Genomic DNA, 14984 nt, shown 5'->3' on the forward strand with positions numbered 1-14984 from the left:
TCATGGCCAGATCCTTCAGGATAGAGAACCACGGCCTCCTGGGCCAGTGTGGCGCAATGAGAATAAAAGATGTGTCCTCTGTCTCTGAGCGGGCGTGCCCCCGGGCAGCTCTGAGCGAGCGCATCAGACTCACCACCCCACAGAACAAGTATTCTTTTTAACTGCCGCTTTTTATTTTTATCACTTATCACAGGGAATATAAAAATCCTCTGTAATGGCCATAGGCAGTGACAGGTACACTTTATGGAGAGATCCGGGGGTTTATTAGACCCCAGATCCCTCCTATGCCCTGTAGAAGTTTTTTTTTTTTAAAGAATTACTTAGCTAGGTGGATGCGGAATCGGTCAGATGCTACATCTGTCCCCCACAGGCTCTTGAAATCAAACACCACTGATTGCTTGGTTCCCAGAGTTCCAAAGAAAGGGTGTTTGTCAGTCACCACTGTCTCCTCCACCCCCCACTCCCTGGCTGGCCCAGGCTCTCAGCAGCTCGCTGAGACGCCGAGTCTGGTGCCAGTCCAGGGTTGTGAGCAGATCCCAACCATATGGTTGCGATCTTTCCCCAGCCTGGACCAGCTCTGTGGCGTCAGACAGAATGAACTGCGCTCCTGTGATCCACAGAAGTACAGCCAAATGGTATGTCGCTGAAATACATTATAATAATCAAGGGAATCAGCGAATGCCCCCAACCCCTATACTGGTAAAGGTCCTATCTAGGAGGTGAGGCTATTGGCAATTGTTCAGCAGTCTATCAAACCCTTCCCTACTAGTTGGTACGTCAATGCCCAAATCCAGTGGGAACGCTCAGAATCAAGTCACTCTGAACCAGGGTGTAGGTGTCTAAACAGTGTCCCCAGTAGGCAATACTGTTCTTTTAGGTGGGGTGCTGTAGAGCAGTGGTCCTCAACCCTGGTCCTCAGGGCCCACTAACAGGCCAGGTTTGCAAGATAACTGAAATACATCCCAGGTGATATAATTTGCTGCTCAGTGATTGCAGTATTCTAGTCTGCATCTCCCCAAGGTAATACTTAAAATCTGGCCTGTTAGTGGGCCCTGAGGACCGGAGTTGAGGACCACTGCTGTAGGGTATGGCAAGCACCACCAATTCTTGAGGTGATGACCCATCTTCCAGGGCGCTGTCAGCTGCAGCGACTTCCTGAACACCATCAGCAGCCTGCTGCACCGTGTGCGCGTGTTCCACCACACCCTTTGAGACTGTGCTGAGTGCTGGAATGGTCTGCTTTTCTGTCCCACAGAGCTCTAGTAATGTTAGGCTATGTAGCCCCAGAGCCATCTGTAATACAGGCTCAAGCTCCCTGGGTACTACATTCCCCACAAGTCATAGCTAGGTCCTTCCTAGAAACCACAGCAGCTAAGTTTTCTCTTCCTCTTGCCTGGATAATGAGCAGGGCTTTCCTCAAACTAACTGCATACAGTCCTGAAAATGGCAGGTGCTCTGATATCTCTCCCCACAGCTGCTCCTCTCCTTGCTGGCGACCAGTGATGGAGAGTGAAATCACAGAGGAGTCTGTGTGTGAATTCTGACAGCTCAATTTACGCAGCAGATCCTCTGCCAGTGCTGTGGACCGGAGCAACACCAGTATTCCACAGGATGCTGATGGATATTTGTATAGGCCATCGCTTGTTGGGAGCACAGATCACACAATTGTACTGTAGATTAAATGGTATGGACGGCAGAAAAGCGTGTACTGATCTCTTTCTAAAAAACGATGTTTCAGATAACCTTTAAGAGACACTACTGGGGGCTATCAGTGATGACCGCCAAAATGATAGTTTGCTGTTATGTCAATGTGAACAATTATTCAGATCAGGAAAATTCAAAGACTTAACTGCATACTTTCTCCAGGCAAGCGACAGATGAAACCAGAGAGTCACAGCCAGGTAACTAGCATTTTAAAATAAAATCCGTTGGAACAATTTTAGGACATTACGCACAATACTGTGAAATTTGTAATAATTTATTTCATATAGTGCAAAAATAAATATTGCACGCGTACATACAAACATGACATAAAAAAGAACATACACCTAAAACATATTTACAGTATTTACAGCACTGAATGATTTAGCAAAAAATGTAACACTCGAGAGCAAACCTTAAAAAGTTTTTTTTTTTCTAATTTCAGTAACTTTTAATGTGTTATTGCAGTTGAACCTATAAACCGAAAATTTAAAATTTAATTTATGCCCAGGACAAACGTTAGAAACCGATAAAAGTACTTGTTGGAGCTGTAGCTTAACAGATAAACCAAGGTCTGTGCACAAGCTCACAGCTAAAATTAACGTTTACCTTTAGGGAAAAACTTTTGTTTTGGATAGTGAGGGAAGAGTTAGACCCTTTGTCATTGTCACATTTTTTTTTAATGCTGTGTGCCCATTGGGCAGACTCAACCATATTAGCATGGTCGCCCTTGTTGCCAGAAAGAAAATTAGAGTAATTCTTACATTTTTAAGGTTGTTCCAAGAACAAGCAGCAAGGGGATATTTTCTAACTGGGACAACGGTTCCAAGTTATTAAGATGGAAATTTTCCACACTTTGGGAGGTTTCCTCTAACTTCCTGTTGTGTCTTTTAGGAGAGTAAGAGAACGGAATTCCCCCAATGGTACACAGATGGGGGTTAACCCTTCCTCACTTTATTCATATTTCAGAAAAAAAACTTTGGGCTATTCATACACTAATAAAAACGATTACCAACGCAATTTCTAAAAACTTTCAAAATAATTTTCACTATAAAACAAACTTTATAAAAGTCTCAACACTTAAAACCTTATTTAAATCTGCATTGTGCAGTACAGGCGAACAGCCAGCACCCTTGGCACCACATAGAAGATGTTGCAAATTAATAAAAATCCATAAAATAAACACATGGTTTGCTTTTTTAGTGCTTGCTAGAAAATAGTCTCTTTTTGTACGGTTTTAAAGCCTTCTTAAGTTCTGCTTGCTCTTTTTACTTCCAGGAAGAGGTTGGGACAAGTATTTATGACTTGGAGTTCCACTGGTAATGCAGTCTTTGGAAAAGTGATATTCACAGTTGCAAAGTGTGCAAAAGTCCAACTGACAGCTTTCCCGGGTACAGATTGCTCTGTGTAGGTAGGAATCAAACTTGGCAGGAGAACCGCAGTCTCTACAAACTTTAAGGCTTTTGTCATTATTAAGTGTTTTTCCAACCTGTTAAAGTAAAAGAAAGTGTGAATATATGTCTGTAATGAAAAACACCAGTATCTTTACAAAACACAAAAAAACAGGTATGCCATATAGAGGATGAAAAATGAACTAGATATTTTCAGAAAAAATACAGCTAATTTCAGTGGCACCCTGGATATGTATAGGTATATGAAAGTTCCATTGAAATGCTTCCAGAATTTATGTTGTCAGCATTGAACTCCACATGAACATTTAAAAACAGCCACATTTGTTAACTGTACTTTTACATGTCTTATACCTGTATAAAGATGGCAATTATCAAATATGATTATACATGTGTAAATCACTTCATTCTATACTTATGGTAGTTGCAGCAGTGGCTTTCACTTATATCATTTATGCCAAAGAGGCAAATAGACAAAAGTTGAAAGCTACAAATTCCTGTTGTGCAATCTTAAGCTTCATGTACACTAGCAGAGCTGCTTGAGTTTAGTAGATTTACTTTTTTTTGGCTAAAGCTCCTAAACCACTCCATAATAGCCTGTGCGTCCATGTACACAGGCTTTTAGCAGAGTTTAGGAGCTGCTGCAGTTTGGTAAGGTTCAACCTCCCTCTCCTGAACGCGAAGAATCGTATTCAGGATAGGAACGTTTTTAAACGCCGGCAGCAGGAAACCGATGGCCAGGTGTACATGAAGCCTTAGCAGTTACATTGTTCCCAGCTGAGGACTGCAGAATACCTCTATGCAGTTTTATGAAAGAGTTGCTGCAATGGGTGAGCTTTGTCAAGCAAGGAGAGAAGTGTATTACTGGCAAAACGACCAGGTAAAAAAAAAAAAAAAAGAAAAAAAAACGAAAAAAGGAAAGATGACCGCAGCCACCAAATCTATGAACTGCTAAGCTGCACGATTCTAGATAAAATGAGAATCACAATTTTTTTGCTGAGAACAAAGATCACGATTCTCCGTGTAACATCTTTCACATTAGCCCCAAAAAATTGGGCTAACTTTACTGTTTAGTTTCTTTTTTTAAATTCATTATATTTTTCCCCAAAACAATTGCGTTTGAAAGACCGCTGCGCAAATATAGTGTGACAAAATATTGCAACAACTGCCATTTTATTCTCTAGGGTCTCTGCTAAAATGATATACATTTTGTTTGGGGGGAACAAATTAATTTTCTAGCAACAAAAATACTGATTTAAACTTGTAAGCAAAAAGTGTCAGAAAAAGGCTTCGTCTTTAAGTGGTTAAACTGACCTCATTTGCAGACCGCAGTTCATCCCTTTGATCTAAAAGAACCAAATGATACAATGTTTCTATATCTCTCAGAGCTGAGCAATGTTGATAAACATTTGCCAGCTGCTTTTTTTTTTATTTTGACAGTTCTGAGCAGAATATTGTTCTGCACCGAATCGTGGAAATGCTGGATTAAGATCGTGAGAGGGGTTCAATCGAGATCAGAAATTTTGTACGATCAATCGTGCAGCTCTAAGCTGTAATAAACCAATTTGTGTTTAGTAATCATTTACCACTTCAATACTAGCCACTTTTACCCCCTTCCTGCCCAGTCCAATTTTCAGCATTCAGAGCTGTTGCACCTTGGACAATTGCATGGTCAAAACACTGTACCCATCAATTATAATAATAATTATTTTCAAACAAATAAGAGCTTTCTTTTGGTGTTAACCACCCCTGGGTTTATTTTTTGCTAAATGAAAAAAAGACCAACATTTTGAAAGCACACATTTCTTTGTTTAGGCTATAACATTACAATAAAAAAATCTTATATTTAGGTCAAAATGTATTCGGCTACATTTTTTTGGTGAAAATAAAAATCAGCGTATATTATTAGTATGTCTGTAGAAAAGGAGTCCACAAACTATGAATATTTTATATATATATATATATATATATATATATATATATATATATATATATTTTTTTTTTTAATGAAAATTGATCAATCCTGATGTACTGACAGCTGATCTCATTTCTTAAAGCCCAAACATGGCAGTATAGTACAAATTAGTGATCGACCGATATAGATATTTCGGTCATCGGATATCTGTAATTTTTTTTTCCTTCAGGTACTCCTTGTGGAGGGATCAGGGGGTCTAAAAGACCCCAAACCCCTCCTGGGCACTGAAAAGCATTAAAACGCCAAGTTTGGTTGTTTTGAATGCTGTCAGTTTTTTTAATTCTTCGCCGAGTACCAGGAAGTGATGTCATGACATCACTTCCGGGTTTTTAACATGGAAACCGTCGCATGTGCACTTGCGGCAGGGATACCAGCTTTTACAAGGACACATCTTCATGCTACACCGGGTCTTCTCTTCAGCGACGGCAGTAGAGATAGGATGCCCAGGTCTCCTGGTGGGACGGGAGACCCGGGTGAGCCATGGAAAGCAGCACAAGGGGGGAGATGTCCCTCCTTGCAATGACAGCCGAGCAGCTTCTGAGCCGCATCGGTTGACATTACAAGTCAGCCGACCGTCGGCTATGGACACCGGTACCAGGGTGATGCCTCTAGCTGCAGGCATTAACCCGGTACATGCACTTTCCCTAAATATCAGCAATATCGGGAACCTCAGGGGCCAATTCCGATAGATCGGGGAAAGTGCAAATCGGCCCCCGATATATTGGTGTTGCCGCTAATCGGTCAATCTCTTGTACAAATACCCCTCAATGGCCCCTTTTTGGAAAGAAGACAATCCAGGGAATTTAGTAAGTATTTTTTTTTTTTCATTACATTTTGTTTTCTAACACACGGTGAACAGCGCAATAGTGTTACCATAGTAACACTTTTTTTTTAGCACATTATGATTGTTTATACCAGTAAATTTCACGGCTATAAGAAACCATCGTTACTGAATGAAATTGGTTCAGTGTCTATGGTTGTGATTAGCCAAAGCTAATCACATGGTACAGATGGGCTGTGAATAGCCGTCAGTAACATGTGATCACAATGACCAATCTTACCCAAGAACAATTGTATACAATGGATGGCATAAAAGGAAGCCATCCATGGTTTATAACGGTCATGTGATCTGCTGTGATTGGTCAGAGCAAACAAGACACTGGCAGCAGGCTGGTATAATGGTCATTGGCCTTACTGCCTAGGAAAATAAACATTTTGCCTGGAGTTCTTTAGGTTGAACTGAAATTTTGCATGAAATCAGTTTTTACTTGTACTCAGGACAGCAGCAGTCTACGAAATGGTACGAGTTACAGTAAGCAAGACGAGAAGGGAAAAACCAAACAAAGTTCATGCAAGTAGATGTTTTCCCCCTTCCACACAGGCTTACCTCAATAAACTCAGTGTGTCGACTATGTGGGGTTGATGGCTTCTTTTTGTTACACTTTTTCTTCGAAACACAACATGCGGCACTGGCTACTTTCTGAACACAGGCAAGTGGTACCCGGAACAAAGAAGAATCGCGTGTTGCAGTATGTTCTGCTTGCCTTGCTTCTTTTTCCTGTTTGACACAAAATGAATGACTGAATATTAATTCTAATGTGAAACAAGACAGTCACATTTTCTAGTTTTGTCTATATTCCAGTTTTGTCTATAATCCTATAGCACACGTTCCTGGAAAACAAGGGTCATTAATGGTGGGTACTGTAGCGATTACCAGCTGGATCCTGGAAACATCAAGACAGTATGTATGATTGTGTGTGTATATATATATATATATATATATATATATATATATATATATATATATATATATATATATATATATACATACACACATACACATATATACACATATATATATATATATATATATATATACATATACATATATATATATATATATATATATATATACACATACATATACATATTCGCTAGCACACCATGGATCTACAATCATTGTCCAATGGTTTTCATTGCAGAGATCACTTGAAAAGACAAGAGCAACATTTCGGAGTCATGCAGGACTCCATCAGACATGTGATCACATGCCTGACGAAGGGGTCCTGCGCTACTCTAAAATGCTGCACTTGTCTTTATGATTTGATACCCCTGCAATAAAAACATTTGGACAGTGATTGTAGATCCATGATGTGCTGGCGAATATAAACACTGTCACATTATCTAGCTGTCATCACTGTTCACTTCGGCAGCCAGTTGCGCTATGATGTCACTCCATACAATGCAAGACCAGTAGCTCTGTATTGCACATGACAGTGAGAACTCACCAAGGAAAAACTATTACAGGTTATACCGCTACCCCTAGACTGAAGGAGTATTTAATCCCCGCATAGGGGTGCCACCCACTGCAAGTAAACAGGAGCCATGGCTTACGTACTGACAGAGCAGCGATCTGCCTTGTTTACATAGACAGATCTCTATTCTCTCTCAGTACGGAAGGTTCGGTGGTGGATATCAAGTCCTTGGTACCAGCCGATCAGCTCACGCTGTGTATAATCACAGCGGGAGCAGGCCGCATGCTCAACCCATGCCTGGAAGTGCAGAATCATGTACTAGCTACATGATCCTGCGCAACACTGCCACTTTACTGCCGTATATGCAAGTTATACGGACAGCAAGTGGTTAAAGCACAACTCTATCCAAAAGGGCAAGCTCCGCTTCTCCCCTGCCACATTTGGAATGCCATTTTTATTGGACGGGGTACCTTGTTTTGACAGGTACCGCTGCCACTAGGTGATCTGAGTGAAGTTCTCTTCCTTCTCTCTATTTGCAGTCTTCATGGACACATCACAGGTCCCAGAAGACTGCGGGGCCATTCACAAAACGCAGCGCTGCTCGCGCAGTGGGAAGATGGCTGTGAAGCCCAAAGCAGCATAGCCGGCTGTCCACAATTAGGATACCGGCACCAGTACCCCAAAGGCTAGTGAAGAACTAGCCTGGATGAGGACAGTGCTGGATCCCCGAACTGGCAAATTTGCTTTTATTGAAAGTCAGCAGCTACAGGATTTGCAGCTGCTGACTGTTGAGCTGTTTTCCCAGAGTGAACCTCCTGTTTAAGTATAAAAGTGGAAAAACTTACACATATTTCTTTGTGGTACTTTTGATAAACACTGGAAGCCCAGCTATCCCTCTGAAGGATCTTTTTCCATGTTGTGCTCACACTGATAACACTAAAAAGGCAAGAGCAATAAGGTTAGGGAACCACAATGACAAATGCAATAAACCACGTTACGTTTTAAATATCAATACGTTCCAAAAATGTTATACACAATCAATCCGTAGTACAATCATCCTAAATTCACTAGCAGTAGTGAATGATCATCACACAAATTGATTTCTATATTTTAAAATTGCACAAGTAGCAGTTCATCCCTCACAAACATTGAAGCACTGAGCCATCAACTACCACTACATGCGGTTTGTGCAGCTCGAACCACAGAGAGCCCTTTGTCACAGCTCAGAGATAAATTCCTTGCAAATTTAGTGTGATTTAATTAAAATTCAGCCGTGTTCTGTCAGCTGTAATCAGATTATATGTTAAAACAGAGTTCCACTGGCTTTTGTGCTTAGTAAATGTCAGCAGCTACAAAAAGTGTAGCTGGTGACTTGTAATAAACACATACTCACCTGTCCCACGGTCCAGCAATGTGGCCGGGGGGAGACTCGGTCTACGTCTTCTCCCCGTGGCGCCGGCATCTCTAGTGTGGGCACCCGGCTGTGACAGCTTGTGGCTTCACAGCCGGGTGCGTACTGAGCATGTGCGAATCGCGCTGCGCGTCCTGAATGGATAGGCAATCTTCTGGGACCTGTGACGTGTCCCAGAAGATTGCAGGGAAGGAGAGGGAGAGGAGAACTTCCGCCCGAGCTGCCAAGGAAGCCCAAACGGAAGTGGGAGCAGGTATTTGTCAAAACTAGGTACCCGCTTCCCACCCCCCAAAAAAAATGACATGTCAGGGGTTCAGAACCACTTAAAGCGGAAGTTCCACTTTTGAGTGGAAGTCTGCTTTAATGTACTTTGAAGTACCCAAAGAGGCCAAGTACCCAAAGAGGCCAAGTACCCAAAGAGGCCAAGTACCCAAAGAGGCCAAGTACCCAAAGAGGCTCAAAACATAAAATTTCAACAGACCATATGGCAGAGAGCTAAACTCTGCCAAGGACTGTCATCACTGAACAGAATTACATGACTGAACAGAATTCTAAATCTTTTGGGGGGTAAAACAGTTCACGTTTGAAATGTAACCTATATGTGGCAAGCAATTCACATTTCAAATGAACAATGCTGTGCATAGTATCTGTGGTAAAAAAAATGGAGATAAACTCACTTTATTAAATCCATTGCACTAAGATGCCTTAAAATATTGCTGATGAGATGCTTGAAATCTCTTTTGAAAAGTTCACCAAGGATATCCAGTCTTTCTAAACCCATCTTTTTGCCAATTAGCTTATCAAGACCATAGGCTTCACTGGAGGCAACTTCTTCAATAGCGTCCCAATCAAACCTTGGACTTCCCTTGCAGTTCTTTTTCAAAGTAGAACAAATGGCTTCCTCAAAACGTAACATCGGCAACATTCTTGTGAAACATACTGATGCAGGTTTCTCACTCTGTGAGCCAAGTTGCTTTGGTGTCTCGAATGTTGGAAGACTTGATGTGCTAAACGCATCCTCTTCATCTTGGCTTTGAGAGTCATTGTGCAGTATTGAAGCGTAGCCACTGTCCTGTAAAGGACTACAATCTAGATCATTCACCTCAGCCTCTTCAAGTCTGCTTAACAGGTTTTCTTTGTTGTTGACTGGTCTATCTTGTTTAAAGCTGTCCACCTTTGTTGGAGACAATTGGTCAAGATTTGTTTCCAAGTAGTCAAGTTTTTTAGGAGATCCATATTCTTTGCAGGGTTCTTGTTCCTGCTTGGTTGGACTAGAGGCATGCTTGGTTGGACTAGAGGCATGCTTGGTTGGACTAGAGGCATGCTTGGATTTTGAAGGTGACAACTTTGTTGGGGATTTATATCCACACTTCATATTTGTAGTTGTGTAAAACACTAGTAACCACCTGTCAAAGTAAATTAAAACAGTTTAACATTGAGAGAATGCTATATGATAAATGTAGATATAAATTCAGACAATCAATATGGCTTATTTGGATGTGACTACAAAGTGTAAGGGCTATTTCAAACTAGAACACGCTCATTCTAATGCGTTGCGGTTTTGACAGCCCATTCATTTCAATAGGCTGCCAACTGTACCAGAATGCAGAAAAAGTAGTGCGAGCACTACATTTTCAGATTGCGCCACACCAAAACAGCACTTGAGAGATGTGCTTGGAGTGCCATTAATTAATGCAATACACCTCTTTATTGTAGAAGAGACACACAATGTCTCTTTAGCAATAAAACGCACCTACCTGCTCACAGCATTCTCTAGCACAGCCGTCACTAAATGGCAGCCCACACGATGCTTCCGCCCGGACTGCGAGGCCGCCTCCTGTTATCAGTCATTGGTTTGCTGGGACCGTGGGTGTCCCAGCAACCAGTGACGCAATGTGTGTGCGCCACGCCCCCTCCTTACTGCGGCTCCCGTCTCACTCCCAGCCGGTGTCCTGTCGGGCCACGAGTAGGGGTGTGACATCACACGCTCACCGCCCCCTGCTTCTGACTGCGGCTCCCATTCAGCCGGGCAGCGAGTTGGGGCATGACATTATGTGCGCGCCCCCGCCCCCCTGCTGCTCGCGGCTCCTGGCTCCAAGTATGTGGAGCACAAGGGGAGAAAGCAATGTGGTCCCCAATTTCATAGTTGCACTTAAAGCTGATGAGGTTTTTAAAGTGGGCAGATTGATGGGCATATTTTGTTGTGCTCATTAGAGTGCCCCATAAAATATCTGTACGCAAACACATGTTTAGGTAAGTACTTGCATATACTGTAAATGCGTGTAGCCAATGGTGCCCCATAACTGGCACCAAGGAGGGGGGAGCAATGGTGCCCCATAACTGGCACCAAGGAGGGGGGAGCAATGGTGCCCCATAACTGGCACCAAGGAGGGGGGAGCAATGGTGCCCCATAACTGGCACCAAGGAGGGGGGAGCAATGGTGCCCCATAACTGGCACCAAGGAGGGGGGAGCAATGGTGCCTTTCGTCATTGGCACCAGTAGGAGGCAAAGGTGTCCCTCATCATTGGTGCAAGTCGGAGGCATAGCCCCCCACTCCCCCGTCATTGATGCCAGCGGGAGGCATAGCCACGCTCTTGTTATTGGCGACAGTGGGAGGCGCAGCCCCCCGGTCATTGGAGACAGCGGGAGGCGCAGGCCCCCCCCCCCCCGGTCATTGGCGACAGCGGGAGGCATAGCCACCCTCTTGTCATTGGCAACAGCGGGAGGCGCAGCCCCCCCCCCCCCGGTCATTGGAGACAGCGGGAGGCGCAGCTCCCCCCGGTCATTGGGAGACAGCGGGAGGCGCAGCCCCCCCCGGTCATTGGGCGACAGCGGGAGGCGCAGCCCCCCCCCCGTCATTGGGCGACAGCGGGAGGCGCAGCCCCCCCCGTCATTGGAGACAGCGGGAGGCGCAGCCCCCCCCGGTCATTGGAGACAGCGGGAGGCGCAGCTCCCCCCCGGTCATTGGAGACAGCGGGAGGCGCAGCTCCCCCCCGGTCATTGGAGACAGCGGGAGGCGCAGCTCCCCCCGGTCATTGGAGACAGCGGGAGGCGCAGCCCCCCCCGGTCATTGGAGACAGCGGGAGGCGCAGCCCCCCCCGTCATTGGAGACAGCGGGAGGCGCAGCCCCCCCCCGTCATTGGAGACAGCGGGAGGCGCAGCCCCCCCGTCATTGGAGACAGCGGGAGGCGCAGCCCCCCCCCCGTCATTGGGCACAGCGGGAGGCGCAGCCCCCCCCCCCGTCATTGGGCGACAGCGGGAGGCGCAGCCCCCCCCCCCGTCATTGGGCGACAGCGGGAGGCGCAGCCCCCCCCCGTCATTAGCACCAGCGGGAGGCGCAGCCCCCCCCGTCATTAGCACCAGCGGGAGGCGCAGCCCCCCCCGTCACTGGCACCAGCGGGAGGCGCAGCCCCACCGTCACTGGCACCAGCGGGAGGCGCAGCCCCACCGTCACTGGCACCAGCGGGAGGCGCAGCCCCACCGTCACTGGCACCAGCGGGAGGCGCAGCCCCACCGTCACTGGCACCAGCGGGAGGCGCAGCCCCACCGTCACTGGCACCAGCGGGAGGCGCAGCCCCACCGTCACTGGCACCAGCGGGAGGCGCAGCCCCACCGTCACTGGCACCAGCGGGAGGCGCAGCCCCACCGTCACTGGCACCAGCGGGAGGCGCAGCCCCACCGTCACTGGCACCAGCGGGAGGCGCAGCCCCACCGTCACTGGCACCAGCGGGAGGCGCAGCCCCACCGTCACTGGCGCCCCATAATTAGTGACTAGTGGGTGGAATTGTGCCCTGAGGGCCAGATAAAACCAAGTGAAGGGCCACATCTTGCCTGCATGATGCAGTATACAGAACACTTGTCTTGGGAGGTAGAACCGAAAAAAAAAAGCCACCATCCAGGTTGTGGAGCGGAGAGGAGACGGGTGGACAGGAGGGACTTTCAATTTATAGGTGAAGATTTGTTTTAACTGCACAGGACCTGCAACCAGGGGTAAATAAAAAATATGGGGGGGGGGGTGAAGATCTGTATTAAGACGAAGGGGCGAAAACGCACGCCACAAACAACAGTCTTTATATTACAGCGCAGAGGACGCAATGCATGGCGGCAGATAAGCCTTTTGGAGGTAAAGGTCACCTCAGGACCATAGTGTGGAAGGACTGGGAAAGTCCAGCACAGCCATTTTGTTTATAAACACAGAAACTTTGTATCAGGAATCCTCAGCAATAATCATAGGGACTGAATGGTTACCACAGGACAGACCTGCTAATAAAGACTAATATAATAATCCATGTTATAAGGGGAAGCAGATAATAGAGAGCTGTGTAATAAAAGAAAGGGCAGCTTGTTATCAGGACATGGCAGACTCCCCATCCCCCACCAACCCCTCCCCGCCTAAATTCTGTCCTTATACACAAGGATATTGAACTATAAAAATATTCTAACATATGGAAAGGGTTTAATACTTGTGAATGGGGGTTGTGAAGTGTGCAGAGACCCTGTACAGCCGCACACTGGAGCCCCCCTCCCCCATCACAAGATGGAGGGAATGTTTTGGCGGGTGGGGGGACACCTCATCAATACTGACAATACAAGGTGGATTATAGATGTAGGGGAGAGATGATAGATCGGGGGGTTTATTAGTGACTACTGATTGGTTCAGAGTCTTTATGATCCATATAGATAATAGCGGGAGCCCGGATGTCACATTTCCCTCCTTCCTCTATATGAACAGACACATCGCCAGATCACAAACCATACAAATAGCCCCCATTAGGGGAGACTTGGGGGTTTTCATCAGATCTGCACAAACAAAATTAAAATAAATCACTTACAAGACTCCAGATCGTCCCCTCTGGCTCGGGTTAAATCCCAGATCGCACGCTGATTGGATGCTGCCCCTTTCATATAAAATAGATATTAAAGTTTAAGCCGGGCGGCTGTAATAAAATATAAAAATAAAATGCCTTTAGGCGATTCGTCGGATTCAGCCCCAAGCGCGCACTCCACAGAAGCCCGGCTACTGCTCGCACTGCCTGCCTGTGTCATATAAAAGGCGCCAGCTGCTCAGACGATTTAAAAAACCTTTGAATTTCGTGCCTAAAACTTCCAGCCAATCGCAGCTAAGTTCCGCCTTGTCACTGGCCAATGAGGGGGAGGGTTGGCGCCTTGGAGTCTCCGATGTTCATTGGTCGATCGCGTATTCTCAGGTTCTTCAGAGCTTTAAGCCACGTCCCTGCTTCAGTGTACAAGAAGCGCCATGTTGCATACTGGCAAAAGCATCCGCTTTGAAAGTTGAAATGTAGGATTTAAAAGCTGTTATGGGAGAAATAAGCAGTGCTGTACGGAGAAGTTGTTGGGTTATCATGCTTAGGCACCTTTCACATTTGCCCTGCGACTTGGGACTGCAAAGTTGCATGACAAGTCATACCCCATGATTTTCAATGAGTACCGTTCATACCTGTGCGACTTCAAGTCGCAGCAACTTCAAAGTAGTCCCTGCAATACTTTGGTCCGACTTTGATGTGCCTTGAGGTCCACAAACCTGAAGACTACACAGGAATTGCTTTCAGTCATGCGACTTTCAGGTTGTTCAAGTGTGAAACTGATAAAATAAAACATGACATATGTAATAGGGCTCTTTCACACGTCTGCCTCCGTAAGTGGATCCGTGCTGCTCAGTGGGGATCGATCCGCGATCTGCGCTGAGCCGGCGGATGACAGCTCCGTCTCCGCTTGCAGTGCGGAGAGGGAGGTGTCACAGCCCCCGCTGCTCTCTATGGGGAATTGGATGAGTGCGGACCGCCTGTCCGCTCTCATCCGATCCGATCCCCAGGACAGATGGAAAATAGGGTTTACATCCGTCCGGATTTCACGGACAGGATCGGATGCGGGTGTCAGCGGACATGTCACCGCTGACATCCGCTGCTCCATAGGGCTGAATGGAGCATCAGATCCGCCTAAAAAACTGACAGGCGGATCTGATCGGACCGCCCATGTGAAAGAGCCCATACAGTGTTACGCTAGTATTACCACTGACATAGCTCCCAACTGTCCCTGATTTGGAGCAAAGTCCCTCTGTTCCTTTTTCCTCCTCATCTGTCCCTCATTCTGGTTTGATCTTTAGAGTTGTATATAAAATGCACTTTTTATCTCTTTTAAAAAAATGTGTTTCGCAGTGCTAAACCTTTCATTCAATTTCTTTGCTGCATCTGTAAATTTCAAAAGCCAATAT

The 14984-nt window shown here is 45.7% G+C and overlaps 1 protein-coding gene across 1 annotated transcript; it reads right to left on the reverse strand.

The window, feature by feature from the left end:
- Positions 1-2705: 2705 nt before the first annotated feature.
- Positions 2706-13781, reverse strand: FBXO5 (F-box protein 5). Its single transcript, XM_082248848.1, has 5 exons — positions 13585-13781; positions 9429-10157; positions 8186-8276; positions 6473-6643; positions 2706-3190 (listed from the first exon to the last, which is right to left on the reverse strand). Exons 2-5 carry the CDS (start codon positions 10124-10126, stop codon positions 2939-2941), a joined length of 1212 nt encoding a protein of 403 aa, XP_082104974.1. The 5' UTR covers positions 10127-10157; positions 13585-13781; the 3' UTR covers positions 2706-2938.
- Positions 13782-14984: the final 1203 nt, after the last annotated feature.

The sequence above is a fragment of the Pelophylax lessonae genome, assembly GCF_965119305.1.
Source record: "Pelophylax lessonae genome assembly, chromosome: 3".
Classification (NCBI taxonomy): domain Eukaryota; kingdom Metazoa; phylum Chordata; class Amphibia; order Anura; family Ranidae; genus Pelophylax; species Pelophylax lessonae.